The 15,989-nt window shown below is 41.2% G+C and overlaps 2 protein-coding genes across 2 annotated transcripts in view; one reads left to right on the top strand and one right to left on the bottom strand.

The window, feature by feature from the left end:
- TPPP (tubulin polymerization promoting protein) overlaps nt 1–15,989 on the top strand; it is a 439,620-nt gene that overhangs the window by 280,698 nt on the left and 142,933 nt on the right. The gene's annotated exons all lie outside the window — the stretch shown is intronic.
- On the bottom strand, nt 6,843–15,360 carry LOC137517543 (uncharacterized). Its single transcript, XM_068234534.1, has 12 exons — nt 14,725–15,360; nt 13,122–13,400; nt 12,876–13,023; nt 12,048–12,346; nt 11,748–11,955; nt 11,534–11,674; nt 11,236–11,369; nt 10,909–11,142; nt 10,681–10,755; nt 10,368–10,549; nt 8,954–9,501; nt 6,843–7,328 (listed from the first exon to the last, which is right to left on the bottom strand). The coding sequence occupies exons 5-11, from the start codon at nt 11,814–11,816 to the stop codon at nt 9,374–9,376; spliced, it is 963 nt and encodes a 320-aa protein (XP_068090635.1). The 5' UTR covers nt 11,817–11,955; nt 12,048–12,346; nt 12,876–13,023; nt 13,122–13,400; nt 14,725–15,360; the 3' UTR covers nt 6,843–7,328; nt 8,954–9,373.

Genomic DNA, 15,989 nt, shown 5'->3' with positions numbered 1-15,989 from the left:
TCCTTGGTGGGGAAAATAGTGATATTTTTCAGACTGTGGGTGTAGCAATGTATTTCCCAGTTTAAGGGTGCTAGGCTAACCCCAATTTTCTGGCAGGGTTATGGAGGTTTGTGACAGTTCTAAGACAACAGAATCAAGAGCCACATCCACGAAAAAAAGAAACACACATTCAAAAGTCCCACACAAATAGCAGAAGGTGCACAACACATCCCAGCAAGTCCATATACAGGAGTGCACAACAGATCCCAGCACTGTTTAAAAATATTGGGGTACCCTGGCACCCCATATTGCTAGGGGGGAATAATAGAAGCATCAGATTACCTGCTGTGCCCACAAAAAGCTAAATGATCTCCCAGATATCCCCAGCACGGTACCATAGAGGGAAAGGGGGCAATTGCCTCAGGACCCCAGAGCCTGTAGGGGCCCCCAATGTGTCCCCTTCCAACTTAATTGTTGTTCCCTGTGGGTCCCTGCAGAGTCTTCAGCAGAGTAGCATCTCACCTGGTCCGGGTCAGGGGCCCTGGGTGGAAATTTGGCTGCAACAAAGGACCTCTACTGTGGCTTTTTGGTTGGGGGTGTCTATTGAGGGCCCCTGGGTTAATTCTGCCTGGGGGCCCCATTGTTACTATAACCGGCCCTGCAGTCCAGCAAACCATCCACTGTTAAAACATCTTAACTTCAGTAAAGACTTTCTTCAGTAAAGACTTTCTGAGTCTGTGTTTAGTGAGAATTGGATAGTGGGCACTGTATGTGGCGACTATCACCTTCTCACTGGAAATATAGCAAGACTCTCACTGCAAAGTGTTGTAGATGATGTCAGTGCTATATAAAAACATAATAGGCCAGTTTTGGTGGTTTGTGTCATGTGATGTGATAATTATACATGCAGTGGTGGAGGCAGTGTATGAATGGTCAGTCCAGCATACCATCCACTGTTAGAACATCTGCATCATTTTTTTTTACATCTAACCATTTCAGGGGACTTTGTTGGCTGCAGTTAATGAGATGTTTAGGGTCCAGGAACCAAACGGCCCAGTCAGGGCAGCCTGGCTGAATCAATTCTTTTCAGAATATCATACAGCTTTTCCTCATTTAAATACATGCTTTGTACAATGTATTTGCGATAATTCAGGTATGCATGTTGAATTATTGTGCTGTACAATTTACAAGCTCAAACATCATTGTATTCCAACAGTTCTGGAAGTCTTATGCAGCATGGTTGTGATTAAATGTAAGTTAATGGGGAGTTGTAAGTGTTCCTTTGTGACTTTGGTGGTCATCGTCGTTGCTACTGTGCTGCCTCTGTCGGGTATGCATGTTGGATTATTGTGGCTCTGTACAATTAACCACTTGCCGACCGCACGCTTATACCGTGCGTCGGCAAAGTGGCAGCTGCAGGACCAGCGACGCAGTACTGCGTCGCCAGCTGCAGGCTGATTAATCAGGAAGCAGCCGCTCGTGCGAGCGGCTGCTTCCTGTCAATTCACGGCGGGGGGCTCCGTGAATAGCCTGCGGGCTCGCAGGCTAAATGTAAACACAAGCGGAAATAATCCGCTTTGTTTACATTTGTACGGCGCTGCTGCGCAGCAGCGCCGTAAGGCAGATCGGCGATCCCCGGCCAATCAGCGGCCGGGGATCGCCGCCATGTGACAGGGGACGTCCTGCCACTGGCTGCACAGGACGGATAGCGTCCTGTGCAGCCCAGATCTCCCGGGGGAGCAGGTAGGAGAGGGAGGGGGGAGAATGTCGCCGCGGAGGGGGGCTTTGAGGTGCCCCCCCCGCAACATGCCTGCAGGTAGGAGCGATCAGACTCCCCCTGCACATCATCCCCATAGGGGGAAAAAAAGGGGGGCGATCTGATCGCTCTGTGTGGCCGCGGATCTGTGCTGGGGGCTGCAGAGCCCACCCAGCACAGATCCAAACAAACAGCGCTGGTCCTTAAGGGGGGGTAAAGGGTGGGTCCTCAAGTGGTTAACAAGCTGACACATCATTGCATTCTAATGGTTCTGGAGGTTTGGCTAGCTTATGGTGCCCATAAAAGGTACAATACAAATGCTTGATTTTCCTATTTATTAGACCAAAACGTTTGAATCGAATTAAAGTAACAAATAATCTTTTTTTTAATCAACAAAAATGAACGATTATTACTTTTTTTTTATACAAATTTGATCAGATATGTTGGAAAAATCTTAGTTCCATCTAACTGAATAATCAAACAAAATTATCTAATTGAAAAAAATGAAAAAATTGTACCATGTATTGGCACCATAACAGGGACAACAAGGGATGATTTTTATATTCAGCAGTGATGCATTGTGGGAGACATCATATGCTCACTCCAACCTGGATTATCTCAAATATCTTCTGTTTAAGGGCCGGTTCACACGGACGCTTGGCGGCGTCTACCGTCAAGCGTTCGGGACCCATCGGCTAAACTCTCCCATTCAAGTGAATAGGAGCGTTTAGCATTGCGCGGTTACCGTCGATTACCGTCGATTGCATAAACGCGGCGTTCTGATCCCGATTTAACGCATCGTTTCGGCCGTCCCTAGAAGCCGCATGCAACGTCCAGGGACGGCTAGCCGGCGCGGCTTCATGTCCCCCTGTGGGGACGAGAAACGCCGATCGCGACGATCTCTGTACCGCCGCCACCGAACGGGACGTCACAGGACGACGCGACTTCCTGGCCGCCCCAACGCCGCCTGCCGTCCGTGTGAACCGGCCCTTAAGAAGGCAAACTTTTATTTTCAAAAATGTATCAAAAATGTATCAACTGTGAAGCTATAGAGGTGGTGGACCATTCAATTTCACAGGCAATAGACATAAAGTATAGATTGTACCTATATGCTGATAGGCAAACCTTTAAACAGTTTTCAAGAGCTGTGCAAATGCAATATATCTTTAGTGTGTGTACAGCTCTGGATATCTCTATATCTCATCATAAAGTCAGACGCTCCATGTTGGCTACAAGCATAATGGATACAATATTTGTCTAGGCTCTAAATAATAAAGACCACTAAAGCTGGCCTATTATTTTTTTTTATCATGTGATTATTATACAAGCAGGGGGGAGAGGGGGGGGGGGTGTAATATTTTCTATGGGAAACAGGCTGAGACAGAGATCACACAACACAATGAGGTGTATTCTGAGATGCAGGCTGTGACTGACACAGAGGCACAGGGAGGAATACATAGCAAGGGCCCTTTAAAGAAGTTATACTCCGAAACTCAGAGTACAAAAAAATCTGCGTACCCCTGCACCCCACTATCTAGTATATGAGTGGGAGACTGACAGAAAAACATAGTAAAACATAGGACAGCACGGTGGCGTAGTGGTTAGCTCTCTCGCCTTGCAGCGCTGGGTCCCTAGTTCGAATCCCAGCCAGGGCACTATCTGCAAAAGAGTTTGTATGTTCTCTCCTTGTCTGCGTGGGTTTCCTCCGGGAACTCCGGTTTCCTCCCACATTCCAAAAACATACAGATAAGTTAATTGGCTCCCCCTAAAAAAATTGGCCCTAGACTACAGTACTTACACTACATAATATAGACATATGGCAATGGTAGGGATTAAATTGTGAGCTCCCTTGAGGGACAGTTTGTGACATAACAATATATATATATATATGCACTGTACAGCGCTGCGTAATATGTCGGCGCTATATAAATACTAAATAATAATAATAATAGTAGCAGGCAGCAACGGCTGCCTAAGTCGCAATGGAACATCTAAAAACTCCGGTAAGAATTAAAGACAGAAAATCCCATCCCCCCAGCGAGCTAGCTCCTGAAAAGGCTGCTTTTGCCATCTAGGGGTGACACCTTAGAACGTAGTTAGCTTTGTACATTACAAAAAGTAATTTTATTATCATTATTTTATTATTTATATAGCACCAACATCTTTCGCAGCGCTGTGCAGAGTATATAGTCTTGTCACTAACTGTCCCTCTGAGGAGACTTGCGCCTGCGCAGTAGAGCGGACCTGACTGGGATCGGCTATTTCCATCTATTTTCAAGTCCTTGGTGGGGAAAATAGTGATATTTTTCAGACTGTGGGTGTAGCAATGTATTTCCCAGTTTAAGGGTGCTAGGCTAACCCCAATTTTCTGGCAGGGTTATGGAGGTTTGTGACAGTTCTAAGACAACAGAATCAAGAGCCACATCCACGAAAAAAATAAACACACATTCCAAAGTCCCACACAAATAGCAGAAGGTGCACAACACATCCCAGCAAGTCCATATACAGGAGTGTACAACAGATCCCAGCACTGTTTAAAAATATTGGGGTACCCTGGCACCCCATATTGCTAGGGGGGAATAATAGAAGCATCAGATTACCTGCTGTGCCCACAAAAAGCTAAATGATCTCCCAGATATCCCCAGCACGGTACCATAGAGGGAAAGGGGGCAATTGCCTCAGGACCCCAGAGCCTGTAGGGGCCCCCAATGTGTCCCCTTCCAACTTAATTGTTGTTCCCTGTGGGTCCCTGCAGAGTCTTCAGCAGAGTAGCATCTCACCTGGTCCGGGTCAGGGGCCCTGGGTGGAAATTTGGCTGCAACAAAGGACCTCTACTGTGGCTTTTTGGTTGGGGGTGTCTATTGAGGGCCCCTGGGTTAATTCTGCCCGGGGGCCCCCTTGTTACTATAACTGGCCCTGCAGTCCAGCATACCATCCACTGTTAGAACATCTTCACCATTGTATGGTCAGTAAAGACTTTCTGAGTCTGTGTTTAGTGAGAATTGGATAGTGGGCACTGTATGTGGCGACTATCACCTTCTCACTAGAAATATAGCAAGACTCTCACTGCAAAGTGTTGTAGATGATGTCAGTGCTATATTAAAACATAATAGGCCAGTTTTGGTGGTTTGTGTCATGTGATGTCATAATTATACATGCAGTGGTGGAGGCAGTGTATGAATGGTCAGTCCAGCATACCATCCACTGTTAGAACATCTGCATCATTTTTTTTTTACATCTAACCATTTCAGGGGACTTTGTTGGCTGCAGTTAATGAGATGTTTAGGGTCCAGGACCCAAACGGCCCAGCCAGGGCAGCCTGGCTTAATCAATTCTTTTCAGAATATCATACAGCTTTTCCTCATTTAAATACATACTTTCTACAATGTATTTGCGATAATTCAGGTATGCATGTTGAATTATTGTGCTGTACAATTTACAAGCTCAAACATCATTGTATTCCAACAGTTCTGGAAGTCTTATGCAGCATGGTTGTGATTAAATGTAAGTTAATGGGCAGTTGTAAGTGTTCCTTTGTGACTTTGGTGGTCATCGCTGCTACTGTGCTGCCTCTGTCGGGTATGCATGTTGGATTATTGTGGCTCTGTACAATTAACAAGCTGATAAAGGCTTTAATGCATTTAAGGAAAAGGGGTATTTTTTATTTACTTTACATTTAATTAAAAAAATGTATGTTACACTACAAAGAACACAGTTAAGCAAATTATTAATTGCAACATACTTTTGAACAAAGTACATCTTAAAAATGATGAGTAAAAAAATCAAACCAACCACAAGAGGTCGGCCCCTTCCCCTGAGAAAGATTTTCTGTTGACATCACAGTCAAATTAAAGATCTTTTCCTGCAGAAATGTCTCTGAGAGCCTTAAAAATCACGTAGGGGTTTGAGTCCCCTGGAAGGTGGTTAAGTGTGGGCCTAACAGTTGTTTTAGTTTTTTTGAGTGTTTAATTTTTCTCCCAAAAGTTGTTAATTCCCGGTGAGAAGGACATGGTACAGTTTAGCATCAATACAAAGATTTGTAGCCACTTACACACTCCAATGAGTTCTGGTTCACTATGAGATTGCTTTGTAGTCTGTAACTTTCTGTTAAATATGATGGTATACATCATAGAAGGTTTACTCTCAGAGGGGGACACCTACCTATGCCTGTGGGGACCAACAGACCAATACCATCCCACCATCCTACAAATTATCACAAACACCTTCTTAAAAATGAAGGTATTTGGTATAATTCAGGTATGAATGAAGGATTATTGTGGCTCTGTACAATTGACCAGCTGACACAACATTGCATTCCAGTGGTTCTGGAGGTGTACAGGGGAGTAACAATAGACCCTGCAAGGGATGCAGCCACAGGGGTGCCCAAAAGCATCCGGGGGCCCCGTGGGGGGAGTAGTTTCTTTTACCTGTTCTGAGAGACTGACAACTAAGTGCACAGAGATGAAAAGCTTTCTGCTCTCTGCACAATTGTTCTGACTGCCTCTGCTTAGCCACTGGTAAATAGTCATACAAAGATTTGTAGACAGTCCCTATTCAATGTGCAGCTGGGTCTTGTGCACAGCACCCTGCCCCCAGCTTCTCCACCCCTCCCCAAGTGCTCTGTACTGTACAGATGCGGAAAAAGTCTGCAAAGCCAGTTCTGCACCATCAGGGATGAACAGAGTGCCCTCGATTCACATAGCGGTGCTAACCTAATTAGCACGCCTAAAGGCTTTGGGCGTGCTAACTAGGGTGCTTAGTAGTTAGCATGAACTAAGTTTCAAAAAAGTTATGCGCGCAAACTTTTACGCTGCGTTCACACGCACTGCACAAAGGTTTGCGGGCATAACTTTGCGTGTGATGCGTTTCGCGTGCGATTTAGTGCGCAAACAGCTGTTTTAGGCGTGCTAAGGGGTTTTTCACATGAGTGGTAACAGTTAGCACCGCTTTGTGAATTAAGCCCAGTGAGTGTAATAAGCAGCAAAATCAGGGCTTTGACGAACAGTAACGTTTCCATACAACGTAATTCTTCTTTGAAAAAAACCCCAGAAAATTATTTTATTTTTTTATTTCACGTTTTTTTACATATTTCACTCAAATTGTTTGTTATATCTACAGAAAAAGTAAAAGATTTTGTTCCAGTGTTCCTGCCCAATACATCACAGAAAAAACAATATATAATATGTCCTATTTCATGTAGGTTTTCCTGTCAAAAATCCTAAGTAAACCTAATGAATGTAAAATGTCTAAAAACTGCTTGGCAGTAGATGTTTGTGTTTTGGACAAATCAGCTGGCAGGGAAAGGGTTAAATCTTTCTGCTGTGGCATCAACTATTTGAAAAGTATCCTATATCCTAATAGTATCATAATAATTGTGCATTTGATGGAAGGTGCAGTAAAGCAGACAAAAAGTTTTACTGCTGTGTTCAGCAGGACACATTTTTAATAGTGGATAGCCTGCAACATGGTGTCACAGGGCAGAACTAGTCTTCTGGTTATGTCCTCTCTGAAAGAAAATTTGTGCCAGATATGTGATTCTCTTCCTGACATCCTGTAACCATCCTCAGATTCATTATGTGCCAAAGTGCCGGAACTGTAAGACAGAAAAGTTAAAAGTAGTTGGAATGAAACACCCTAAATAACCTTTTTAAGCATAGACTGGCCTAATGTTGCAATCCACCTGTAGTGTGATAACGGTTGTAAAGGTGCCTATACATCTACTAATATTGCGGCCCAATCAACCATCTGATTCAATAACTTCGGGTGAAAATCAGTGCCACAACATGTCAGCTCGATTGATGATTCAAACGATTGAGCTGAAATTGATAGATGATTCAATCAATTTCAGACTTATATTGATTAAATGCATTAATCGGATATGAATAAATGTATAACAAAATTAAAAACACAAAAGGGTGAGAGGATAGATTTTGTTACACATCTACTCATATTAATTATATCACTGTTAAAGGAATTGTCCAGGCAAAAAAAATATGATTCACTTACCTGGGGCTTCTACCAGCCCCATGCAGCCATCCTGCGCCCTCGTAGTCACTCACTGCTGCTCCAGTCCCCCTATGCCAGCTAGTTCTGCTTCTACCAGCCCCATGCAGCCATCCCGTGCCCTCGTAGTCACTCACTGCTGCTCCAGTCCCCCACCGCCAGCTAGTTCTGCTTCTACCAGCCCCATGCAGCCATCCTGTGCCCTCGTAGTCACTCACTGCTGCTCCAGTCCCCCTATGCCAGCTAGTTCTGCTTCTACCAGCCCCATGCAGCCATCTTGTGCCCTCGAAGTCACTCACTGCTGCTCCAGTTCCCCGCCACCAGCTAGTTCTGCTTCTACCAGCCCCATGCAGCCATCCTGTGCCCTCGTAGTCACTCACTGCTGCTCCAGTCCCCCGCTGGCAGCTAGTTCAGTTTTTGCCGACCTCGGAGGTCGGGGGCCGCATTGCGTACATTTTTACGCATTCCCGTTAGTGCAGAAACATTAACACATACATTTTTACATGTTAGTGGTGCAACGCGTAAATTTTAACGCACACCCTGTGTCACTGGCAATATGCACACCCTGTGTCACTGCATTGTTACACTGGGGGACATATGTACACCATGGTGGCTGCAGTTACACTGAAGACATATACACTCTATGTAGATAGTTGGTTGCAGTGTGGACACTGGGGGATGGGGGCATATACACTCCATGTAGACTGTGGCTGCAGAACGGGTGTAACTAGAAACCACTGGGCCTCTTTCAAAACTTTGTAAGCCCCCAACCAAAATGACTGGTACTAGGTAGTCTTTGTAGGCTCCAGATTAGCCTTTATGCTCCCTCCCCCACCCTGATAAAAATGGCACCAGCTATAGCTGGACATTTAGATTTTCAAAGAATAGTGATGGTAGAGTTCCACTACTACGCAGCAGAACTCAGCAGAGAAGGCATGCTTGGAGCAGTAGTTCACTGGAGTTTGGCTTCACTGTAACTTAACTCCGGTGAAATAAAATAGTGGAAATCTGTAAGAACAACAGTGGATATGCATAAAACCACTCTTTGCATTTGCAGCTTAAAGGGCAGTATTCCACAGCATACACCACGGCTTTAACATTGCTGCTAAACACCTGTATCAGGCTAAGCCCACTCCACATCAGAGACTTAAATATATAAATGGTAAAATAATAGAACACATGAAATCACAAGTCTGTTTGGAAATGTTTACTTACAGTCATAGTTTGTACCACCCTTGGTCTCTGTAAATGTCTTGAGAATCAACAATGCTTCCATGATGAGCTATTTCACATCTTCTCCAGCTGCACACTTGGTTCTTGCTACCTGAATGGCTTTATTTTTTGATAGTATAAGTCAGTTTTTATCAGTGATGTATGCCTACCAATGAAAAGAGAAAAGGGAATCAACTGGGATATGTGCGGGTTCAGGACATTTTTTTTTTGTTTTTTCTTCTTGTTTTTTCTTCTGGTTGAACTTAATGGAAGGATGGCTTTTTTAACTAAACTATGTAACTATGAATTAGCGCTTACAGTACTAACAAAGCAGATGCAGTAATAAAATGCTAATTAATAGCTCTACTTATCTTTTTTTTTCCTTTCCTTTTTCTTGTGTATAAAATGAAAACAATGAGGTTCTTATGTTTTGGAAGAGTGCCATAGTTTCTCCATGATTTTATTAACTTTTGGTAAATTTTGCTTCCATCCCTTGGACTCAATCAACCTCTTCACTTCTTCATTACTTGGTTTCCTTTTTTTGAAGTGACCTAGTATTAGAGAGGAGAGGAAAACTTATATAAGTATGTGAATTTTGGTTCCATTCTTCAGGCACTCTATTGATGCCAAACACGTTTTCTAAATATGTATTATGTCTCATGCTTGATTGGGCCAAGGCAATGATCACTACTCCCGATGCAGCAGTGTCACACATGTCCCTAATGTAAATGATTAAACAAAATGATACTATTATTATTTTGTTTCTTCCACATTGCTTTTTTACATGTTACTTGCTGTCCTCATAGAAACTTACAATCTAATCCCCACCATATTGTTATTATTATATTTATATAGCAGTGACATTCTCTGCAGAACTTCACAAAGTTATGCTTTCATGAGAAGAGAAAGTCGCACAGGGAAAATGACATGGAGGGAAAGACAACTACATGGAGAGGAGTGACACAGGGAGAGAGAGAATGGTTCTGAATGGCCTGGGTGCTGACACATGATTCTAGAGGATAATCTAACCCTGACTGGGTTGCAGCTGCATTAGCTGAAGAGGACTTGGGGGCTCCTGTATGGTTGCACAGCCTGTATGGGCCTATGTCCACGCCTGGATCTATGTGATTTAAAATTGTGATGGTTTCTGCAATAATTTAAAGTTAAATGTACTTATGTGTAGATTGTGAATCAACATTGGCTTAATCTACAACACACCACAAGCATTCTTCTACCGATCCAACCCTATTTAAGCATTTTTTTAGCAAAGAGACCTAGAGAAGGTCCCTAAAACACACACTAAACTTAATGTTTTGAATATGATTATTGAATTATGACATATAAGTCATTTTCTTGAGTAGGCTTCAATCAGGAACTGTAAAAATAGAAATACTTATTGTAAATGTAAATATCTCACCCACTATATAGTCTGCTCGCATGTTGTTCTGTGTCTTTCTCCATTTGTCACTGAAGTATTGTCCATGTACTTTAGACACAGTCTTGGCTGTTTTGGGGGCTGGCCCAAGTGAATCTAAATCCAGGGGGTACATTTCTGTAAACTTCCTGAAGGCTTCTTCTCTTGGGTTCTTTGACTGGGCACTGTAAATCAATATGGAGATTGGTAAAAATAAATAAAAAGAAAGGGTAAGATACAGAGATTAAAATATACTTAAAAAGTATAGAGTTAAAAAGAGCAAGAATAAGAAATATAAAAAAAGAAAATATCTTACTCTTCCTCATGTTTGCGGTTTGCTGGCTGTTGTAGTTCAGTTGATGTTGCTCCACTTGAGGTAGATGCTAATATTCTTTATAAAAATAGAAAATTAACGTATTATTTTAAGTATAATTGTTAATATCAAAGCTGTTAATGGCAAATAGAGAATGCAATGGAGGTTAAAAGGAATACTATAACTGAAAGGCATAAGGGAGACATAAATCAGGTCAAAACTATGTACTACCTTGAGCTACTTGGTTGATTTTCTACATCTTTACTTGCTCCGATCTGTGAAACCAATATTGAGGCATGGCAGATGTCACCCAAGGTCTTCTCTCTATAGCACCTGTCAGCTGTTGCGCTGGTATGAGCAAGGTATTTTGCAAACAGGTATCTCTCAGAATCTGAATATTGAGCCACTGTCCATGTTTCACAAATTCGACGAGCCAGCTGGCTTGAAACATTTGGAATTTTAAACCTAAAGTGTGAAAAGTAATAATATCACTACCTTTAAAAATGCAAGAATCATTAGTAAAATGAAACACTTGCATGTTCGTCATTGCCAAGTTACCGCCGGTGTAGCCTCCTCAAATCATTGGAAGCATTGTAAATTTTTCGTCCCGTTGATGAAATAAAGAAGATGTCTTTTGGAGACTTTCTATTTAACAGCGTTGGCCTGATCTTCTCAAAATACACTTTGAACCACTTGGAGAAGAACAATATAGCATTATTTCAAGTGACACACACACACACACACACACACACAATACACACACACACACACACACACACACACACACACACACACACACACACACACACACACACACACACACACACACACACACACACACACAATATTCTGTTACCTGTTCTTCTTCTGCTGTTAATGCAAATGTGGCAACTTGATGTGTTGCAGTTTTGTGTTCCGCTACTGCAACAACAGTTAGATCCAGCGGATTGTTCTCCCAGGTGTACTTGTAATGAATTCGTTCTGTCCATTCAGAGACCTTTGAGATAGTTGGTAAAATGAGAACACGAAAAAATAATTTCACATAGGAAAAATGTGAAATGTTTTCTTACTGTCATGTTTTGCACCACCCCTGGTCTTTGCAGATGTCTGAGAACCAGCAATGCTTCCAGGTAGAACATAATGATCAATTTTACTTATTTCCCAATTGCATGCTTTGTTCTTGCTTCCTTAATAGCTTGCAAAAATGATTCCTTTGCCTCTGCTAAAAGTCTGCGGCAGTTTTCTGGTGTTGTCACAGTTTTCATCAGTGATGTGTGCCTACCAATTAAAAGATAAAAGAGAATTAGCTCTTATAGTTCGAACAAAGCAGAGAGCCAAAACAATAAAATTGACTGTTTTTACAATATTGCCTTTTTCTGACGATCTCACGGGATACTCCTTTACGCGTTCTTTTTTTAATGTCCTCCAACACTTCCGTAAAAAATTCGCAGGCTCTAAACATGGATGGTTTTTTCACACTCAAATTGGTGGCCTTCATCAGGAAATACATAAGTCGTCTGACGTACTTAAGGTAATTGCACACAGTTTAGTTCTTTACAATGCCCTTCAGCTTAGCAAAAAACTGATTGAGCCTTTCAATGTTCTTAACAAAGGTTATGTTTACAGACTTTGGATTCATAAAATACAAGAATCTGGCCACAGTTTCAACCTAAAAGAGAGAGAGAGAGAGAGAGAGAGAGAGAGAGAGAGAGAGAGAGATGTTATTGCTTTATCCTGGTTACCAGGAGGGACTTTAACAGCAACTTCTGCCACACTTTTTATATTTTACAGAATAGCCGCATTTCATCAGCATTTAGAGCCCAGGGCTGCTATCAACATAGCACTCAGAAGTTAACAGGCCAAAGATACCTCTAACAGCTATGGAAAACTAATTTGAGAAGCATTATTTATAATAATTTGCCTGTGTCCCTACGACCTGTCCGTGTGTCAGTGCTTTTGTGCTACTGCGCATGTCAAGTACTGACAGCAATTGGGACAGGACACAGGACAGGGCTAAGGGGCTGGCCGGCAGGCATGTCTGCGCGCACGCGCGCGGTGGACGAGTGCACGCACACGCTCAGTGATAGACCTACAGCCCGTTTTAAATGGGCTTAGGTTTCCTAGTGAGTTTAATATGTGGCCAATTGATATAACAGACAATAAAACATTGTGCATTGAAGGTGCTCATAGTTAATTACCTCCTGCTGGTACCTTTTGACTTCCATGGACCCTATTAAAAAAGATTTAAATTTCTTTAACAGTGGGGCGTTCAGAGAGTGGCGGTTATACAGTCCTGCCTTCCTCATTTCAATTCTTGTTTTTGTAGTCCAACGTGTCATAAGGGACCTATTTAGTTAAAATAATGATACAATATGTTAAAGTAGATCAAACAAAGGTCAGTTATAAAACTCAAAGGTAAGTTGTAAAAATAATAAATAGATCACCTCTTTAATTTTGAATCTTTTTCTATGTTTTCTACATTATTTTTTTCTTCTTCATCTTCTTCTTCTGACTCATCCTCTCCTTCCTCCATCTGTCTGAGCTCCTCTCCACTCACTGCGTTAGACTTTCCTTTAAGCATCTGTTCTTCATCTTTCTTATTGTCATTCTTGTCAGATTCATCTGCTACCGGTAGATTTCCTAGACATCCATGAATGTCATTGGATGCTGCATCATCTATTCCTGTACCTGTCCCTGTAATCTCTGGTTGGATTTCCGAAGTTCTATAAAAAAATAAATAAAAAATAACCTATTAACAGGGTGGCTGTGTGCTATCCACTTCCCCTAAGTATCGAACTATTGCTTTTTTTTTGAGATTATAGAAAAATGCTTTAGGGAGAGGAATATTGACAGTGTAGAAAATGTATAAGATTTTAGGAACAATATGCATTTTGAAAGCAGGTAGTCTGCCTACCCATGACAGTTCAAGGTGGCAAATTCCAGCCAGTTCCCAAGGAAGTTTATTTAATATGGATTGATAGTTCACAATTGAGAAGCTGTACAATAGATAGGGGAGACATTATGGCCCATATGCAATTAACTTTTTCCCCTGAGTTTTCTCCTAGTTGATATTTTTAGACTTGTCAATAAAATCATTTTAAGCCACCAGAAAGAAAGAAAATGCTCAAAATAATTTTGGTAGTACCTTTTCACCTACTTTTTGGTACCTTTTTAGTTGAAAAGTGCTGGAAAGTTATTTTAAATCAAAGATGAAAAAATATCTCCTAGGAGAAAACTCAGGTGAAAAAGCATTGCATATGCGCCTATATCATTAAACAATGCTAACCAAGGACATTATAACGTTAATGGTATGTTAACAGTATGCATATTACAATGTGTCAATTTGGAGGCAGAGAGGAGCACATGGGAAGGAAGGCCCATACAATGAGGCTAGGCCAACAGTCTAAGGGGTGGGGGAGAGGAACACATAAGGAGGATTTATGTTCAATTAAGTTGTATGGCAGGCAGAATAGTATCATTTTTCTTTTCAATTTTACTGTTGAAGGTACATTAGTGAATTGTATACGGTACAAGTGCCCCATATCCCAACAGAGTCCATGAATTGGGTGTACTATTTGCTGGATACAGGATTGATCCGGCCATTATTTTAATAATCCAGCTAAAAGAAAGCTGTATTTATTTTTACTTGTAAAGCAAGATATTTGCTTATCTTTTTGAAGACAGAAGGAGTAGTCCTGTATAAACAGGGTCCTGAGGTCCTTTTATAGAATAAATATGTCTTTATTTAAGCTAAGGGAGTAGTTTTGGAACTAGATTTTCTCTAGAACTTGGATTTTCTTAAGCAGGACATCCATTTTCTGTTTTTTTGTAGGACTACCAATTTGCTGAAGATACCCCTTATGATAGCCTTGTGAGCTTCTTATACTGGAAAAATACTCATGCTATCTCTATATAGGATGGCATTTTTAAAGCTATCTACACAAGTCACAAGAATTTTTAAATGATAGGCTCACCACTACAATACAAATCTAAAGATAACATTTCAAGCTGTTATATAAAAAGTTTGAAGAAATGAAGTGTACATACCCTGCCATGTGTGGTTTATTCTTGATTATAAAACCTTTGCTTTCCAAGAAGGCACAAACTTCCTCAGGTGAACAGAGTTCCTTGATGGTGTCATAATCAAACACTCTGCCAGTCTCTGCAATTTTCCACAGTTCTCTTCGAGAATTCTGAACAGCTTGCTTAACCTCTGTAGCTGACTTAAACTTCATGCATGTCTTGCGCAGATGTGTAGACAAATTTTTATCCACTTTCAAACAAACTGGGCAAATCAGAGCCACTCGATTTCGCCTAACAAAAATGAACAAAGTTAACAAGAAAAAAATCATGAAAACTAACAAAAAATGACCTTACTTATAAAGTAGAGCTTTATGCACCAGTTGTCTCAAAGGACACATGCATAGCCTACTGGTTAAGTGATGTAGGCTTTGAGGCTTTTATCAAGGTTTAAATCTTTGTTCAAGACAGTATTTAAAAACAGTTCTTTGAGTAATGCTCTTGATCACCTGGGAGAGTGCACTAAAGTGCCTCAGACTCCAGGTGCTTTCATTCAATCAGGAAAAAAGTATGATATAAGTATTATGTGTATTTACATGTATAAAAAATATGTTCTAAATAAAACGCACAAGAATATATAAATTGTACTTACGCTTGATGGGATCTCTCCATTGATTTAAGTGAATCAAAAAAGCAAAATCATGAATATAGCAAATACCAAAATGACAAACTAAGAGTAACAAATATTAAAATAACAGTAGGATGAAAAATAGCAAAATACCCCACACGCTCGAAAAAAAAAAAAAAAAAAAAGAAAGAAAAAAATGAAAACATAGTCTGAGATCCCAGGAGAAGAATAGATTCAGCAGCTTACAAGCCCAATCAGTCACTGTGTGTGTGTGTGTGTTTGTGTGTTTTATTACTATCTAAAAACAGTATACTACCTCAGTCTCACCTTCTGATTGGAGGTCACTTTGTGCATTGGGCATAGATTATTCCTTCCTGGAGACAATGCTCAGCAGTTTACAACCCATGCCTGTCAAGCCAATACCTCTGAGAGCCAGTTAGATGGAAAACAGATACACATATTCCTTATTACTACTCTAAAGGTGGCCACACACTATGCAATCTGACTATTTAATTTGTATACAATCTTAACAACATCCATGTACTAATATACCAATAGATTCAGTGTGACTTGGATTTTTCAAGTAGTCTCTTATACTACATAAAAGTGATAAGATTGTACTGTCAAATTGCATAGTGTGTGGCCACCAATTAGTTGGTTGCTT

This window comes from Hyperolius riggenbachi, chromosome 5 (genome assembly GCF_040937935.1).
Source record: "Hyperolius riggenbachi isolate aHypRig1 chromosome 5, aHypRig1.pri, whole genome shotgun sequence".
Taxonomy (NCBI): Eukaryota; Metazoa; Chordata; class Amphibia; order Anura; family Hyperoliidae; genus Hyperolius; species Hyperolius riggenbachi.
This window is presented reverse-complemented; position numbering and strand designations above follow the sequence as displayed.